The 19,146-nt window shown below is 36.6% G+C and overlaps 1 protein-coding gene and 1 long non-coding RNA gene across 6 annotated transcripts; one reads left to right on the top strand and one right to left on the bottom strand.

Moving 5' to 3' along the window:
• The first annotated feature begins 1,634 nt into the window (after positions 1-1,634).
• On the top strand, positions 1,635-17,437 carry LOC311080690 (uncharacterized protein). Of its 2 annotated transcripts, XM_084110779.1 has the most exons (17): positions 1,635-1,846; positions 1,977-2,035; positions 2,235-2,298; positions 2,539-2,598; positions 4,680-4,758; positions 4,880-4,991; positions 5,085-5,210; positions 5,348-5,389; positions 5,468-5,521; positions 5,636-5,677; positions 5,782-5,856; positions 6,288-6,344; positions 6,585-6,662; positions 6,899-7,089; positions 7,523-7,682; positions 8,057-8,160; positions 17,076-17,437. In XM_084110779.1, the coding sequence occupies exons 5-17, from the start codon at positions 4,681-4,683 to the stop codon at positions 17,103-17,105; spliced, it is 1,149 nt and encodes a 382-aa protein (XP_083966905.1). In that variant the 5' UTR covers positions 1,635-1,846; positions 1,977-2,035; positions 2,235-2,298; positions 2,539-2,598; position 4,680; the 3' UTR covers positions 17,106-17,437. The 2 variants fall into 2 exon arrangements, with proteins under 2 accessions (XP_083966905.1, XP_083966906.1); XM_084110780.1 differs by lacking the exons at positions 5,468-5,521; positions 5,636-5,677; positions 5,782-5,856 and having other exon boundaries at positions 1,636-1,846.
• LOC311080691 lies at positions 11,736-16,885 on the bottom strand. 4 transcript variants are annotated; one of them, XR_014605679.1, is made up of 6 exons: positions 16,408-16,885; positions 16,037-16,124; positions 15,563-15,634; positions 15,266-15,346; positions 14,233-14,380; positions 11,736-11,836 (listed from the first exon to the last, which is right to left on the bottom strand). It is a non-coding gene; the product is annotated as an uncharacterized lncRNA (long non-coding RNA). The 4 variants fall into 4 exon arrangements; XR_014605680.1 differs by having other exon boundaries at positions 15,542-15,634; XR_014605678.1 differs by lacking the exon at positions 15,563-15,634.
• Positions 17,438-19,146: the final 1,709 nt, after the last annotated feature.

Raw genomic sequence — 19,146 nt, forward strand, 5'->3', positions numbered from 1 at the left:
TCGTTTTCATCACTGCATTTTAAAAATTATAAAGGTCCTTTAACAGGACCGCGTGCAAAACGCTTTAGACAGCTCTGGGAAAACGCTCACAATCCCACAAATTGTCATATGAAAAAAACATACATTTCCACGTATTATTCCATATTATACTACTTACTTCTCAACCATTTGCAAATCAAAGCCGAATGCTTGCACCATAGATCGGCTGCTACGCGTTGATAGCATATAGACAGTAAAGTTTGATAGAGTAATGGTAAACTCGCGTCTGGGTCTGCTGGTTCTTCGCTTGCATGCATGCTTATTGGCGATCGCATATATCGCCACCTATGGGTTGTTGAATATGTTTTATATGTTATGTATATTTTCCATACCTTCCAGGTACCCAACACTGTGCACAACCGATTCATTTTAATTGTTACTTAATTTCGTAAATCTAACGTTAGCCAATTTAGTTAACAGATATTCTAAAGTTTATATATAACTTATATTTAATAAATTATTGTGGTATATCACTTTTTGACAAGGTAACGCAAGATATCATTATATAAATGTACATTTAAAAAAAAAAAAAAAATAATATACATTTTGTGCGCGTGCCAAGCCCGCGAAACCTGCCAGTGGGCATATATAAGCAGGGGTTGTGACCACCGCGCGCAGAGCCCGGTTTTCATTGTAAGTGGACGTCCTATTCTACCAGCATTCCTGAGGTAAAGTACTTTTTACTTAACCGATTTAGGTACAATTACTTTTAAAACATACGAACCCCCTACAAAGGTAAATGACACTTAAAACTTTGAAGAAAGTAAATAATAAAATCTAAGTATAGCATACTATAGGTAAAGATAGGACCCTCAGGGTAATCGGATAAATAAGATAACTGCCACTTTCACCTAATGAACATTTTTAATTGTCTCGAAATTGATTAAATGTCTTTTCCAGTAAATGTACCACTACTTTTCACATAAACAATGGTTTTCCGGGTTTTTTCCCCACCGTCCACTAGTCACTATAATGAAATACCGTTAAATGCCGTTACGTCTGTGACGTCATTTGGGATAACCTACTAGAGAAAATACGCTCATATTGAAATGAACTTTTCCGGTTCTTCAGTCATGTCCGTGATGTTATCGTTACTTTAAAATAAATAAAATATACAATTATTAATAATACTATCTTTACTTTGTATGGAAAGCGCGTTGTCTCACAGGCTTGGCTGCGAGCGCGTGAGCGCTGGTGGTGTACGCGCCAGCGCCATCGCTCACGCGCTCGCAGCCAAGCCTGTGAGAGCGAGAGACGTGGCTTGTAGGCTAAAGATGAGATCAGATCTATAATGAAATCGGCCATCCGTCTGTCTGTCATATTATTAATACCACTACATTTAATAATATTTGTAAATATTGTTTTATTAATAACAATAATTATTATTATATTTTATTTCAATCATTATTGTTAACAGTGTTAATAATAATTATTATTATTATTATTAGTATTACTACTACTACTTCTACTATTAATGATAATTAAACTCAAATAATAATAAAGTTATTATTAGTATTAATACTATTCATAATTATAATGACAATAATAATTATATTCTATTATTACTGTTAACAGTTTTAAAAATAATAATACTAATTAGTAGTAGTATTTTCAAGAAAGAAAATGTATTTTACTGACTTAATGTGGTTTCTAAGATGCATCAGATGCATTACTGCATTCTTCTCATGCATTTTTTTTGATGCAATTGATATATTAATAAATCAAGAGCCTTTATCTTTTGGAATTTATACCATGAAAATAATTATTCTCTTCTCTTTTTTTCAGTATATATTGCAGTCTGATTATTGTAAGTGATAAAGCAGATTAATCTAAAATCATTGCCGAAATGTAATGCATTTTAATTCGTACAGATATATCTCACTCATATTTACTGTAGATGTTTCTACTTTCTCTCCCCTTTCCTTGTGTGTCAACAGCAGCTAACTACACCCCAACGGCTCTTTTAAGAGCCCTAGCACATTGCGACTTTGTCTTTGTAAGTATATGTTTTGAATGCCTACCAGATACATTCTTAGTATTTAAAAGTTATAAGTCAGATGTTGGCCTGGAGACTCATATAGATTTCATGATTCAATTTGATTCGCTCTTGCAGTTTCTGATCGCTTTTTCAATTCATGATACCAATGCATTTACCAAAACCAACCCAATGATTATCTTTTTTTTAAATTTATTAGATTTTACATCGTTTTCAAGTGCCTCCTCCACTGAGTTTATTTTCTTGCCATCTTTTATTTAAAGGTAAGTAATATTATTTAGCTTCACTTCAAGCTTCGTTTATTATTTTTATTTTTTATGTAGTCATCTAAGACTTTTATGACTTTTATGTAGTCTAAGACTTTTAAGTAAGATGTGTTTTTAATGATGGGTTACCATTTGCACAGTGAATTTTACACAGAAATTAAAATTATTCAATCAAAAATGATAAGTGAGATGTTTCCCAAAATAAAGGGATTTCTATGCTCTGATTGTCTCTGACAGACATATTTCCCAGAATTTGCTTCTTGAATTTCTCTGGCAGCCCAGCAGCCACTGATCAAGGTAAGTGACAAATATTAAGAGTGGTGACCTTCATTAAATTGTTGTTAGAAAAACAGAAGCACATTCAGACATTACACTAAAATATTTACAGGCTTAACAATGAGTGAGGACAAAATAGAACGTTCAAGGCAATATCTAAGATCCTGGAGAGCAACTAAACGTGTTCTTCAAAAGATATCTACACAAAATAACAGCACTGAATTGGACAGTCTGGAAGAGTCCGAAACAGTCACAGAAGGTCAATGGGATGCAGGTGATACCTTAGGTTCCACGGAGAACACAATGAATCTTTCATCTCCAATGTCCTCTGAAGCATCCTGGCCTTCAGAAGAAACTGACTGGGAGGATGACTTGGAGGAAGTCATGGACACTGCAGAAAAAAAAGATGGTACATCTGACCAGGAAGACAGCATGGCAAGCTTAACCCTGGAAACAGAACTGGCATCCTGGGCTTCTCAGTTCGAAGTAAAGAACAATGCTGTTGACCATCTGTTGAAGATTCTTCAGAAACATGGCCACACTGATCTTCCATCCTCTGCTCGTACTCTGCTCAAAACGCCAAGGAAAATAACCACAATGCAGAAATGTGGCATGGAGTATTTGCATTACCCACTGCGTCAACAGTTGCTGGACAAACTGGAGAAATACCCTGTTGAAGAGATCCTGGACCATGACACAATTAATCTGTCATTCAACGTTGACGGCCTGCCATTGTTCAAGAGCTCAAGTAAAGTTATGTGGCCTGTGCTCTGTGCTGTCCACCTCAAGCCCATCATCGTTTTTCCAGTAACTTTGACATGCGGAAACAAGAAACCCACCGATCTGACTTTCCTAGATGATGTTATTGCAGACCTCAATGATCTGATGTCTCATGGCCTTCAGTATAAGGAGAGAAATTTCTCTATTAATGTTCTCTGCATTGTGTGTGATGCTCCAGCAAAAGCCTTTACACGAGGCACAAAGCTGTGCTCTGGGTACTATGGATGTGATAAATGTGACCAGAAAGGTGAATGGTTTAATAAAGTAACATTTCCAGCCACAGAAAACCTCACCTTGCGCACAGATGATTCATTTAGGAGCCAAGTTCAGCCTGAGCATCACAATGCCAATACTCCACTCATCCAGCTGCCCATGGATATGGTCAAAAGCTTCCCAATCGACTACATGCATCAGGCATGCTTGGGGGTGATGAAGAGGCTTCTTGTCAGTTGGACCCGTGGAGAAAGAAGAGTCAGGCTCTCCACCACCCAAAAACAAGTAGTCAGCTCTAGGTTGCTTCAGCTTAGGAGTCAAATTCCTTCCATTTTTGCTCGCACCCCTCGTGGCCTGGATGACCTGGAGAGATGGAAGGCAACAGAATTCCGTCAATTCATGCTGTATACAGGCAAGCTTGTGTTGAAAGGAATTCTTGGGCATGACATGTACCTACATTTCTTGGCATTCAGTGTGGCAATGTGCATTTTAGTTTCCCCAACACTGGTCAAAAAGCACTCAGAATATGCAAGATGCTTGCTCAGCTACTTTGTCAGCAGAGGACGAGAGCTCTATGGAAATGAGTTCATAGTGTACAACATCCACTCAATGCTCCACATCACTGATGATGCTGTACAATTTAATGGTCTGGACAACTGCAGTGCATTTAAATTCGAAACATACCTGCATACGATCAAGAAGATGGTACGAAGTGGAACACACCCTCTTAGCCAGATTGCCAACAGGATTGAGGAAAGATGTGCATCCACAATTAAAAACAACAAAGACAGACAAACAAAGAAGAGCAAGGATAGAGCATTCATCCTAGACGATGACAATGGCTGCGAGATCACCAACGATGAGGAGAAAGATGGACATGTTCTTTGCAGAATTTATCATAGTCCTGCACCATTGTTCATCGAGCCCTGCCACTCATTTCTTCTGGGGGTGTACAACTTCAGTAAAAAACAAACGACAATGAGGTGGATCTCCAAAAAACTAACTGAAAAGAGAGCAATCAAGATCGAAAATGGAGACACAGTGACTTTCATGGCCATCTTACACCAGCAGTGAATCTTTTGTATTTTTTTTTTTTTTTTTTGTATTAGTATGTATGTCGTCGTTGAATTCACGGAGGAGTCGACGGTTGGCATTGTAGCCCAGTGCTGGACACACAGGGAAAATGGGGTACAAGAAAATTTTTCATAACCTTCCACATTAACAATATAATCTTGATCAAAAATATAAAAATTAAGAAATGTATGTAAATATTTTAACAATGTCTCTGACTTCACTGGACGCATTCTAGCAACAATACAGCTACTGGCCACCTACAAACCCCACTAAAAGGGCAAAAAAAGAAGACGTTCCTGATGAGCAAAATTGGATTTCCAGGAAAATCCGTGTATTGGCAAATACTGGTAATGTTTAATTTATTTTGAGGATACTTTAATGATCAGATTGTACATTATGATTAAATTTTAATTGTTTTACCATTGGCTTTATATTTTTAGACAACTTTGCAAAGGCCCTCAAGTGGTGTAAAGCAGCAGAATACCATTCTGCCGTGGAGAGTGATGTTGACACCTACACAAAAAGGCCAAAAAGAAAACCTCTCCGGTATGATGACAGCAGCGATGGTATGCATTACTTTCAGTCTTTGAGTATTGTGTAGTCCATAAAGACCTTCTGATAGTGAAACAGAAAAAGTCATATCATTATCAACTTTCAAAGAATACATTGCTAACTGCACATTAATAATGTGTGATCTATTTAGATGAGACACTGCGGGCGACCCCAAGAAAAAGAAAGCATCAAGGTACCATTGTATATACCATTCAACAAATGGCAATTTAAATTCAGGTTAAAGTAAATTAACATTTTGCATGCTATTTAGATGGACCATTTCCTAAAAAAAACCCATCAATTGTTGAGAAAAGGCCAGACAAAGGTATAAGTATATGTGTATGCTCTTTTTAAACAACCAAATAAATTTAAAATTAATGTTTAAAATGAAAATTCCCCCCCTGAAACATATTTGTTATTTTACATGTCTTTGATACAGCAACAGAGGCTACACTTCCCATCCCACCCCAACATAAACCAAGTACATTTGTACAAACACATCAAACAGTATAGTCCCATGAATACGTAAAATATATTTTCTGCAATTACATGTAATTCTTTTTTGTCTTTGTATACTCAAAATAGAAAAAGTCAAAGAGTCTTCCCAGAATGCAACCTATGACCATTCAGATCCCAGTACATCACATGATTTATCTAAAGGTAGAATTGAATAAATGATTTAACTCTATGGGGTGAATTCACTAAGAATTAATCGCGCCCACTGACATTTTTGTGTACACTGTCTGTGCTGGTTTATAGCCAAAGTGATAAACTAACTATGCAAATGGAAATTATTATTGGATAAATTACTGCTGCCATGATCTATACAGAAACTTCCTTTTAATAATTTTCACGATAAATGTATTATTTAAAATTATTTAAGAATAATTTGTCAGATATATAAATGTTGTACAGAACATAATGGCAATGACTTGATTAGATTGCAACTGCTTAAAACATTCTATTGGTGCCTACTAAGACAGGTTTTTATAGTAAAATATCACAGGCAAAAGTGGCACATCCGTTTAGTGGATTCGTCTCAATGTTTTTCAAGGTTCAAGTTGACAACTGTGTTTTTATCATGCTTGCAGATCTTGATGAATCACCCATATTTGATTCTGTGTCTGTGGCAGAATATATTACTGAAGGTAAAATTTAATTTGTATTCAACATCTGTAAACTTTATTTGAATTGATTTTAGATTGAATTGAAAGTTAAGTAGCTGATGTTAGAAGTTAGATGAGGGAATGATAATGACATTGCGTATGCAACAAATGTTAAATTGGTCATATCATGAGGAATCAAATTGTCCATACAAGAGTGACATTTCCCACACAGGATAATTCAAAGTTGAGTGCTTGTTGTATAACATTACTTAACTTTTTTAGAGGAGAGACAAACATCTGCAAGGGCTGACAACACGAAGACCCAACGACCCAATGACCCAACGAAGAGTGAACTTAAAGGTACATTTTATAGGCCTAAGAAACAAATGCATCGAATGTAAATTCTAAAAAGAAAAAGAGTACATATTGATACAGAGTTCTTCCGTTAGATAGTGTTTTAAGTGAATTATGGTGTAAAGTTAATTTTTCCTCCTATTAGATAGGTTTATGATGTTTGTATTGTAGTTAATATATTACACTAACATTAGGCTACTTTTTGGCTCACCAAGTGTGTAACTTGTTCTCTCTAATTGCAGAAACACTGGAGGTTCTGCTACGAAAAGTAGACAGCCTGGCAGCCACCCAGAGAGAAATACTCATCCTACTGAGGAAACGCCAGGGTCATCAGAGAGCGGAAGACATCCTGGAGCTCAATATCGCTCAGAGCAAAGAGGAGCTTGAGGCCCTTGAACACCGTCTCAAAGACTCTGATTTTAGAAAGAGAGTGGTGAGTATTTTGGTTATTTCCGGGGCGCATGATATTTTTAAAAAACTGTGTATTATATATTTATTTAAATATGATTTAACAATTACAAAAACACATTCATGGTTATGTCATTATTGTTTTTTTAGCACTAATTTACAAGCAATGGAAAGTTGCATTAATATTATTTAAATTATTTTTATTAGTCATATATATTTTTAAAAATGATTTAATGAATTCCTCCTCATTCCTAATAAATAAAATCTATAAATCGGTGAGACAATTCTATAGTATGTATTTATGTAGCAAATATGCACAATTACTTTATTAATATAAACAATTATGTAAGTTTCTACTTTTACATATTCAACAACTAAATTGTGACAATGAGAAATGAACAACGACTATGAGTTTGTTGACTGTACTAACCTGCATGCCAAACCATGATGTTTAACAGATTCACCATCTCAGCCTTATTGGTGGGGCAAATCCAGGGGATTGTGTGAGGAGAGTGATGCGGGCAGTAGCGACAAACATCGTGTGGAGCCACTTTAGTTTGAAGGGGAAAAGGGAGAAATTGCCTCTGATTGACACAACTCTGTGTAAAGTCATCAAACGTGAGTCTGAAAAATAAATAACAATGTAAAGAATGAACATTTCTTTTCATTTCTGGAAACATTTACTCATGTCATTTAAAAATATATTTCTTTCTTGCATATAACAAGGGATGCTTTGCAGAATGTTAAGCCATTTAAAAGTATAAAATCACTGTGCACTTTTTTGTGTTAAAAATATGAGCCATAACTTATTCACAATACTGCACTTGCCTCAAGTGCGTTATTGCTTTTATAATTCTAATAATAACTTTTGTAAGTGAAATACCTTTACCAAACTTAAAATGATAGTATTATATTGATAAAGTGAATTTGAGCACACAAATAAATGGTAGGCTACTTACAATGTAATATTCATGATTTCTGTTTTGTTCCAGATGCTGTTATGAAATGCAAGTCTGATCTGGGAGAGAAGGACATAGAGTGTTACATTGCAGAGACACTGAAACATGTGCCAGCCCAACTGAAAAAACATGTTCAGGTATTGATGTTGAATATAGGAAAATAGGGGGAACAAATTTTCGGTTCGATTTGATTGAAACAATGGAGGCCAAAACCTGCAAAACAATACATATTTAAACACGCAAATAAATATATAAATAAATCCACAAAATTCTACATAAATAATTAAATGTGCAAGAAAAAAAAAAAAAAACGAATGTTGGGGAAAAATGTTAAAGGAAATGCAAAACGGAAAGTTTTCTTGAATTTACAACACAAATAAATCTATCAAGAATGTGGAGACCACGGTGGACACCGCAGTAGTATCGACATAATATCTCGTTATTTCGACATAAGGGGACATTCTAATCTGCATTAAGCCACATTAAGCGTTCTTATAATGGTTTTCTATGGGGGGAAATACTTAACGTGTAATTGCGTTCATATTCTGGGCTCATCTGATTCTTTTTTTTTGTACATAACATAGCCTACTTTGTTTTTATTTTAGTATAATAATGATTAATAAATGCACGCACAATTATCCGTGAACTTGATTTGAACAAATGCCTTTCAACTTGTGTGCAAAATTCAGAATTAAATGAATGAGCCGCAATTTGTACAAATAGAGAGTCTGTAGGCCTAGTATACTGTTGTAGCCATTAAATATGCGCATTTAGTTTCATATTTGTTAAATTATTATAATGTTTTTTTTTTTTCATTTCTGTTGATTTATGAAAAGTGAACAGCACGAGTAAGATAGGATGCGCAATATGAGACATGGAGTGGTTCAGACATGATTTTGACCACTTCTTTAAGTTTTGTTTTGTAGAAAACCTTTCTCTAAAGTGTATTTCGTTTTGTATAAATTGTATCTTAATTTTAATACATTTTTCATCAACCGATTTAATGAATAATAAGAAGCATAACGGACAATATAATCATGGAGGCGCCCGCGCGGTCACTTGCATTGCACGTTAACTGGAGCGCATCTTATCCTAACTTAACGAAACTCAGTGTATGCCTCACACAGATATGAGAAATACATCAAATATACAAAGCTTGATATGTCTTTAAACGAAATAATTCAAAACGAAAAAAGAAAAAGGCTACTCTCTGATTACGTAATCCATTATGTGCATTTCTCTAGGCGCGTTCACTACGGATATGGCGATCGTCAACTTCATCTTTGCAGACGAGTCGACACTGTCAGAAAACACTAGTTTATTAATAAAAATCAATGCACGCGTCACCGGATTTACAAATGCACATCTTGCTTGTTGCACGCACACATATTATGTCGAAATACCAAGATATTATGTTGAAATAACATTATTATTAATAATAGTCTACATCTTTTAGAATATTTGATTGAATGCTGAATGTTGCTTGTTCAATTTAATAAAATGAAAACTTTAATTGTGATCATTAAAATAATTGAATATTAAATATTTAGTGGCCAAGTTTTGCGCAGCTCCCCCTTCAATGATCTAGCACCCCCCCCCCCCCCCTCAGCACATGCGTTAAAAATTCTCTGGCGCCGTCCCTGCAGAGAAGCTATGTAACATTTTTTTGTTCTGTTACCTCCAACCCCCGTTTTGAGTCGCCGGAAAGGCATGACTTAAAATGAAAAGCATTTCATTTTTGCTTTTTCCAATCGATATTATTTATCAGGACTATAAAAACAAATATAAAATAACAACAATAAAATGTGTATAGTTACATTACCGGTCTGTAAACTTTTTTCTCCACAAATGACCACGTTAACATCTGTTTTAGATAGAACTTAATAGCTTTATTTTAAGCTAAGTTAAGCCCAAAACACAATTTCCACGTTAGTCAACATTTTCACAGCATTTTTGTTAGGAAAAAGTTACAAACTGCTTTCATCACCCTGGACAGCTCCCATAAATAAGCTCATGTGCAGGTTTAAATATTAATAAACCTAATATTATCTCCTCGATTTAATTTGCAAAATCTCTGTAATTTATTTACCTTAAGCCTGTGAGTTTCCTCACAATATGCAACATTTAATCAACAGACATAAATCATCACTGCAGTTTGCCTACCCACACGGATTAGGTTAAGTTAGATCAAAATCAGACTTACCTTTGTCTTTGAGAAGATTTTAAAATGGTATATTATTCCTGAATAATTAGCAGTAGCAAGAAACTGAACATTTCCTGCGAAGAGGGAAAAAACGTTTCATGGGGAAAATGTCTTTTGCAGAGTCGTTACAACAGACGTTATTTTAATATTTTAATATAATTAGAGGCGGATAATAACAACCAATCAGCAGTCGCTCCTTCGGAGTCCTTTCGGATTTGTTTTACTGTTGCTGCGGGGTTAAGGCAGAGTTATGTAGGCTACTATCAGACAAATTCACGGTGCGTTAATTTTATGTAGACGTTGTCATATGCCCTACAAGGAACAATACCCAGATAGCACACGTACGTCGGGCCGACGTTGGCCCGATGCACAAAGTTCCATCGGCACGATGTCGCTCAGAGATCGTTTGCTCATCGGCAATATGTCGCCTCGACGTCGGCCTTTGATCGCAAATGATCTCCGGCCGATGTTTGAACGATGCAAAGCTGTAAATCTTTTGGCAGCTCTGCATGGGTTTTATAGGACCTTTATTTATATAGGTCGGACCTTTCGGGATACTCCTTACATTAGACACCATGCGCTGCTTTCATTGACGCACGCACTTACGAACACACGCATGCACGCACACACACACACACACATAGAGCGGAGATCGCGCTGCAACACTCACTCAGCAGCACATAAACTGTAGTCAACATTGCCCCGAGACTTTAAATTGATAAAATAGCTTTGATACTGAACACATGCAACTTTCATCCCTCTTAATGGCCATATTCAAGAAAAAAAGTGGAGTAGTTTTACACTTCCATCTTACCTCGCACTCTTTCAACGTTAAACTGCTGGAATACATGCTCTGCTTCTGTGAACAGTAAACACCGCCTTCTATGATTTGATTGGCTATCTATTTGGATGGTCGCTGTAAGGTAGACCAGCCTAAAATGTAACTTTTAAACCTTTTTGCCATCCTAAAAACAGAGCAGAGCAAGAATTTCCAATATTGAATTTCCAGTTTGGCCATTTCTAACTATTGACATACTATTGTTATTATTGACGTATAATTATACACTGCAAAAAATGTTTTTCTTACTTAGTATTTTTGTGTTGTTTCTAAAGCTAAATTATCTGCCAGTGGGGTAAGAAAAATAATCTTGTTTTCCAATAGAATAAAGATTATTTTTCATACCCCACTGGCAAATAATTTAGATTGTTTTAAGCAAAAATTACTTAAATTACTTTCTGTTTATCTGAAAACAAAATAGAATTTCTTATGTCATTTTACTTCTCTAGTAAATGCTTCTTGATTTAAGAATTTTTAGATATTTGGACTGGAAACAACACAAAAATACTAAGTAAGAAAAGCATTTTTTTGCAGTGTAGGACTTGTCCCCCTCAATGTCTATGAACATATATACAGCCCTGGAGTTACTTGACTATCCAATATGAAAAAAGTAGGCTCTACTGACATTGAAAAATATCAATAACTGTCTCTAGTATAATGAACAGACACAATTCGAGTTAAGACATTTTAATGACACCAGAAAGAACTCGAGGAGAAAAGGGATCAAAAGGGTTCCTCAGCAACAATGTAGAGAAGGATTCTTCCTGGCAACCTGTAACAGAGTGAAAAATATTGAGAAAAAGCAGTTAGGACTAAAGCTAAGAATTGTCATTACACTGGATAATATAATTAAAAATCTAACAATCAAAGGTACATCAGCTGGCAAACCATTTAATAGTTTAATAGGTTTAATAGTTTATTTAAAGGGAATGATTGTGGTGGGTAGTTTGCTCAAACTATGGCAGCGATACAGCGAATAGTTGTTCTAAAAGACGGCGCCGTCCGCGGAGAGCTTTCAAAGGCCAGTGAAAGCATACTTTCAGTTAAGTTGTAAGTAGATGCTAACTGTTTCTCATGGGTTTGTATGGTATTTTAAACATTTACAGGGGTAAGTCTGTGATTTTATTGCCATCCGAATCCATAATGTCAGTGTTTTTTCTCACCCAACCTGCGTACATTTCTTAATTTATTTTATAAAGAACACCTCTTTCTCACATAACGCAGTGAAGCAGCCCCTGCACGAGTGAATAATTGATTCTCGAGCCATCGATATCAGCAGATTCAGCAGCATGGCCACGGGCAGCACTGGGTAACGTCACACGTAAGAAGGAATATCTTTAGCAGCTTTCTAAGGTATGGTTCGGGGAACACGCCTATAAATGTTATACCTTTAGTTAAGTTATACCTTAAAGGGATAGTTCACTTTGAAATTAAATTTTGGTATGTTTTAGCTTACCTGAAGGGCATCCAAGATGTAGGTGTCTTTTTTCCACAGTAGTTTTAATTTTGATATTTTTAGGTCCAACCGTTCTTGTCTGTCAGTCATTTCATGCAGGTTTATGGATCCTTTCTCAAAGAGCATGCACAAAGTCCAAATTAAAACAATTCCCCATCGTCCAAATGAAACAATTCCCCATCGTAAGTACACTCTGATGGCCTAAGACACGAAACGAGCGGTATCTATACACTAGATGTCGCCTTCGCTATTGCAGTTCATTGGAACGAAACCGTAGCCAAGGCGACATCAGTGTATATATCTATACCCGCCCGCGCCGTCAGATCAGTTGGACGCGGCTTTGTTCAAGAGGTAACAACAATATAAATACTGTTCGTTTTCTCACACAAACCGCTCGTTTCGTGTCTTAGGCCATCAAAGTGTACTTAGGATGGGGAATTGTTTCATTTGGACGATGGGGAATTGTTTTAATTTAGACTTTGTGCATGCTCTTTGAGAAAGGATCCATAAACCTGCATGAAATGACTGACAGACAAGAACGGTTGGACCTAAAAATATCAAAATTAAAACTACTGCGGAAAAAGACACCTACATCTTGGATGCCCTTCAGGTAAGCTAAAACATACCAAAATTTAATTTCAAAGTGAACTATCCCTTTAAGAGTCTTCGTAGCACGCTAAGAGACAACGTTATCGGGAAACCCAGCCCAGGTGTTTATGAATGAGACACTGAAAATTAATTGGTTTTAAAAGTGTTTAAATTAATGATTCAATTGAGTATATTTTTTTTTAATAGACTGGAACATGTTATTCTGATGTATGTTATCGTGATCTCCATTTTAAACAAAACAAAAACGATTTTAAACCAAATAGATTCTCAGTTTATCCTGAATTAGGGGCCGTTCACATATCGCGTCTAAAAATGTGTGGAAAGTGCTCTCTCCTTTCTACAAGCACTTGCGCTCCCGTGGCGTCTGTCGTTGCTATGCAACCATGAACTGCGCTCTCCATGATGACGAGGAAGTATCAGCAAAGGATTAATTGATTTCTAGCCCTTGCATTAGCTTACTACTACTACTAAATATACTACTAGATATATTTATGGAGATGGGAAATAAAAACTCGCCCTGTACAGCTATGATCAGCTGTTCAGCCGAGTTTTCCATGTTGTTACGGAAAGGCCAAAGCTGATCGGTTAGTTTTTGTCACATGACCTGCGGTGCGCTTGTGGCATTCTGAAAAGTTGAGATGTTTTCATCTCGCTGTGGAAAAACGAGCACGCTGCATCGCATGCATCGCATGCACTTCTATTATGGTATTACCGGTGTTGTCACACTTTGACTACCTGGTGGGGAAATATCCGAACGTATGACTTACAGAAGGTACAATTAACTAAGAACGTTTCGGGAAACACGTATTAACGATAAGGTACAGCTTAAGGTATAACTTAGGAACGACGTAGCGTTATGAGGGTTTCGGGAAATCCAGCCATTATCCTAATTAATAACGTGTTTCCTGAAACGTTCTTAGTGTTGCGCTTTTATTGAGCAGGTCATGCAATAACATAAATTAGTTATTTACACCAATAATGTGATGCGGATGCTGGGCAATCTGGTGAGTTTTGGAGGTGGAGCATTGAAGAGAGGGGTGTGTTTGTTTGGGTTCATTCCAAATATCAACTATGTCCAACAGCGTTTTTGAAATATCGCTTACCCCATCTTAATATCTGGCAGTTTTGTGTCCATCTATAGTTGCCATCATCTGAAGTCTTCGTGAGTGTTTGCATCATCTGAAGTCTTCACAAGTGAGGCTGGATCCACACTGGATCTCGCCGTAATCTCTAGTGAACTTGCTGAGCATCCTGAGATAGAAACAGGGAAGCAACAGGAGAAAGATTAGCATAGCTGCAGTTCATATTATTTCAGGCAAAAGATGATCATGTGCACTTTTTACTATTTCATCACATATTAACTGTAAAACAAGATTATGAGATGTGTTAATTGAATGCTTGGCTAAAGAGTTGTGTCTTTAGTCTAGATTTAAATTGGGAGAGTGTGTCTGAGCCCCGAACATTATCAGGAAGGTTATTTATGAAAGTAAAAAAGTAGCAAAACTCGAGAGCATAAAGATGTGAATTTGAGAACTTGTCCCCTGTAAAATACAAGTCCAAAGTTGAATTTAGAGATTTGCACTCGCAGAACGTGACTTAACGCATAGACAGTGATATTAAAATAAATAAATGATAATTCTGTAAAACCATAATAATTAAAAATAGACTACTATGTACAGTTAAGCGTTTTCCTCACATAGAAAACTGGTAGAAAACCACTTTATGAGGTTTTTTAACATTAATATGAGTTCCCCTAGCCTGCCTATGGTCCCCCAGTGGCTAGAAATTGTGATAGGTGTAAACCAAGCCCTGGGTATCCTGCTACGCCTTTGAGAAAATGAAAGCCGGTAATAATCATAAATGTTTCTTGAGCGTCAAATCATCATATTAGAAAGATTTCTGAAGGATCATATGAAGCTGTGATGCTGAAAATTCAGTTTTGATCACAGGAATTAATTACATTTTACAATATATTCACATAGAAAACAGTTATTTAAAATTTGTTATATTATTTCACAATATTATTGTTTTGAATGCTGTCTTGGTGAACATAAGAGACTTCTTTCAAAACATAATTTGTTTACCAACACAATTAGTGTATGTTTGACATTAGTGTATGTTTGAAGTTTTACTTACTAATCATATGGTTCATAGCGCCTTAGAGATGATCCGCCCAACTCTGCTACGGTGGAGGCCAGGGCATCAACATTGAAGGATCTAGAAACACAACAAACCATTTGTCACAGAGCCAACAATATTATTATATAATGCCAGGTTTATTACAAGTAAGAAGCTATAGCTAAGCTATATTATTATATATTATATTATATTATATTATATTAAGCTATATTATATATAAGCTACAGCAGAAGTGAAATGCTTTTCTGAGATGAGTTTCTGAATCTATTTGACCTGCATCTGGGCATGGAGTACCTATGGCCTGAGGGAAGTAGCTTGAACTGGCAGGACAAAGGATGACTAGGGTCAGCTGCCCTCTTTGCCACTCTGTTGGAGTAAATGTGTGAGAGAGGGGGAAAGATTGCCTGCAATCTTGCTACACGTCCTAACAATACTCTCTAATCAATTTTTTGTTTTTTTGTAGACAAGGAACCAAACCAGCAGATAAAACAGAAGGTTAAAACAGACTCAATAAAACAAGAATAAAACATTCTCATCAAAGTGGGGTCAATGTTAAAATTCCTGTCTACGGTAAAAATGCATTTGCTGCTGGGCTTTGGCACAAACAGCATCAGTGTATGATTCAAAACATAGCTTACTATCAATTATTGTGCCAAGGTACTTGTATTCTTGTATCTCAATAGGTTGGCCATCAATGATAGTGAGGGGAAAAGGGGGGGCTCTGTTTCCTAAAATCAATAATTAATTCTTTAGTTTTGGATTTCCTACCTGTATTTCCTACTTCTCCGGCAGCAGCTTTCTTCAGAAATGTTGAAGTCGTGGAGCTTTCCCTCTGTTATGGGTTATTTTGTTGCTGCTGAAATCACAGAACATTTTTTTTTTATCAATATTTGTTTACCATTGAGCTAGTTTCAACCAATTTCCTCACTCCATGTAAGTGACGTCACCGATTAGGCCTATACGTTTATGTTTACGTTTGTGTAAAATAAATTAGCTCACTTCCAGGTAAAACCTTTACAAAAACCTCTCATATACACATAATAGGCGATTAAAAGCCCAAACTTTCATAAACAAAAGCTCAACCGAGTTAACATTAACTTAGCTTAACTTAGCTTAACTTAACGTAGCTGCTAACTTACCTCTTCTGAAAACGGTTGAGATGCTAACGGACTTTTTCCGAAGACACAAAACCATGTCTATAAAAGTAATTATTCAACATAAGCGTATCAATTACAAGTAAGAGAAGTGTCAAGAACAGTTGTGTGTATTATCCGTGTGATATTAGAGATTAATATCACCTGAAAGCAGTGAAAACAACAGCGAGAGAGAGGGAGATTTCCTGCTTACCAGTCGCAGTGGTCCCGCGGCGTTTCCATGGCAACTCTGCGCCGCGGCCGCTCCAGTGTTTGAAAGGGACTTGAAAGTTCACGCGCACAACGCGACATCGGCCTCCCGTATAGTGGGCCGACCTAAAGCCGACGTAACGGAGCTGGGAAATAGAGCACTGACTGACAAGAGATCTGTCTACACCAGGCCGACGCCTTTGCGATGTTATAGGGAGGAAGGCCGACGCTCGATGTTGGGCCAACGTCGGCCCGACGTACGTGTGCTATCTGGGTAAGAGCTTGCAGTGAGAATGCAAAAAAAAAAAAAAAAAAAAGCAATTTTTTAGTTAAGTGCCCTTCAAAGACATAATTTCGCCGTTTGGACCAAAAGAGTTTACAAATTTTAGCCTAATACAACTCTTATTTAAAGGTTACAATGAAAATGACTAACCTGTTGTTTTGTTGTTGTGCTGTTTCTTTAGGATCGACTGCCAGTACCTGCAGAATTGTAGTTCGCTTGTTCTCCTCGAAGTGTTCCCTGTTCGAAGTGTTCCCGTTCAAGTGTCTTTCATTCCTCGAAGTGTTCCCTGTTCGAAGTGTTCCCGTTCAAGTGTCTTTCATTAAGTGTTCCCTGTTCGAAGTGTTCCCTGTTCGAAGTGTTCCCGTTCAAGTGTCTTTCATTCCTCGAAGTATTCCCTGTTCGAAGTGTTCCCGTTCAAGTGTCTTTCATGAAGTGTTCCCTGTTCGAAGTGTTCCCGTTCAAACAAATTAATTGTGTTATAATTATAATTAAAATGTTAATGTGTACTGTTTTTTTCCAAATAAATTAGCTGAATTTACCTCATTTTGAGTATGCATTCATCATTCATTTAAATAGTCTTTAAATGAGGTGTGGGCAAATGAGGACACAAACTGTCCGCCTTGAAAATGACATATTTAGTACCAGCACAGGACGTTGTCACAACGTTGTGCTTACTAACTGGTAACGTCGCAAAGTTACGTTGTCACAACGTCGTGCTTACTAACTGGTAACGTCACAAAGTTACGTTGTCACAACGTCGTGCTTACTAACTGGCAACGTCATAAAGTTACGTTGTAGCAACGTATCTGGGAATTTCACTTTTCCGGTTGCCACGACGTAACTAATTACGTCGCCACGACGAAAGTTTGGTCACCAGATTACGTTGCAGTTACGTAACAGTTACGTATTTGTGTTAGCTGGGAATATGTTTTTCTACATTACAATTAAGTCGAAAGTCGCTCAGTTGTGTATTTAAGCACAATCTTACTGTACTACAGCAGAGAAACACAGAAACGCATAGACCTGGCATGAATATAACATCTTCTCAGAGTTTCTCTCCTGACATAAGAATAAAGATTTTTCTTGGCAAGATAACTTGTGTCCGGGGTCCTGTGAATCAAATAGTAACGGGGAAAGGGCTTAATTCTAAGTAAAAAAATTGTTATAAATAATTATAAAAACTTATATGTAGTAACAGCCAAAACAAAACTGAAAAGTTGAAGTGGTTTTGTACAGATTGAAAATGAATTATAGAACTGTTTATGACAATAATAAATAAGGCTGCAGACTAATAACAAACACATAAATGCATTAAATTAAAAGCTTTAGGAGAAGTCAAACCAAACTTTGAGACACCTTCAACATTTCTTACATTATCACGGTTTATTCAGTATAATTTGTGGTAATAAAATATGACAAGATGGTAATAAAATATGACACCTTCAACATTTCTCACATTATCACGCTATAGTATAAGAAAATGGTAATAAAATATGAGAAGATCTCAGAGTTATCAGATCAGTTGATTATATTTCACTGGTTTTGTCCATCCTTTTGTTAGACTGTCTCTCAAATTAATTATGTTGAATATCTGTCAGATGTTAAATTGAACTACACAATACCAATTTAGGTCAATAAAATACCAAACAATGCTTTATTTTCTGGGTATTCTGGAATTTTTGGGGATAATGTCACGGTTTACTCTATTTTGTTATCCTCACCTACATAAATTATAGTGTCCTGCACCCACTAGTGAAAAAATAATATCTGGTGTCTGAAAAACTTTTGGTTTGACTGCAACTCAAAACACAACATTGCAGCTGTTAAAATACACACGATCAGGAATATTATTACCACATTCCTAATATAGAGTTGGTCCTGCTTTTGCTGCCAAAACAGCCCTGATATTTGATTTAACTTCACAATTATTTTACGGTGCAGTTCACGTTCACGTAGAGCTTTATCTCTGACGGACCGATGAAAGTGTTGTGAGCCTCGCTTGGTTTCTTGCTTCGGCATCCCGTGTTGAACTGCATCATATCGCCGGGATGATAATCCTCAGATATAAAGTGAACGCTACACAACACCGCGTGTTTTAAACAGAAAAAGAAGTGAAATTCGTCTCTTCATCCACACAAAACACACCCAGACACGGAAGATATCATAGCACCGTCCGTTTTCTTGCTCGTTAAACTGTGGACTCGATGTCCTGTCAGCCTAGAGTTTGTGCAACCTCCACAAACATAATTATT

The sequence above is a fragment of the Abramis brama genome (assembly GCF_963993115.1).
Source record: "Abramis brama genome assembly, chromosome: 4".
Lineage (NCBI taxonomy): Eukaryota > Metazoa > Chordata > Actinopteri > Cypriniformes > Leuciscidae > Abramis > Abramis brama.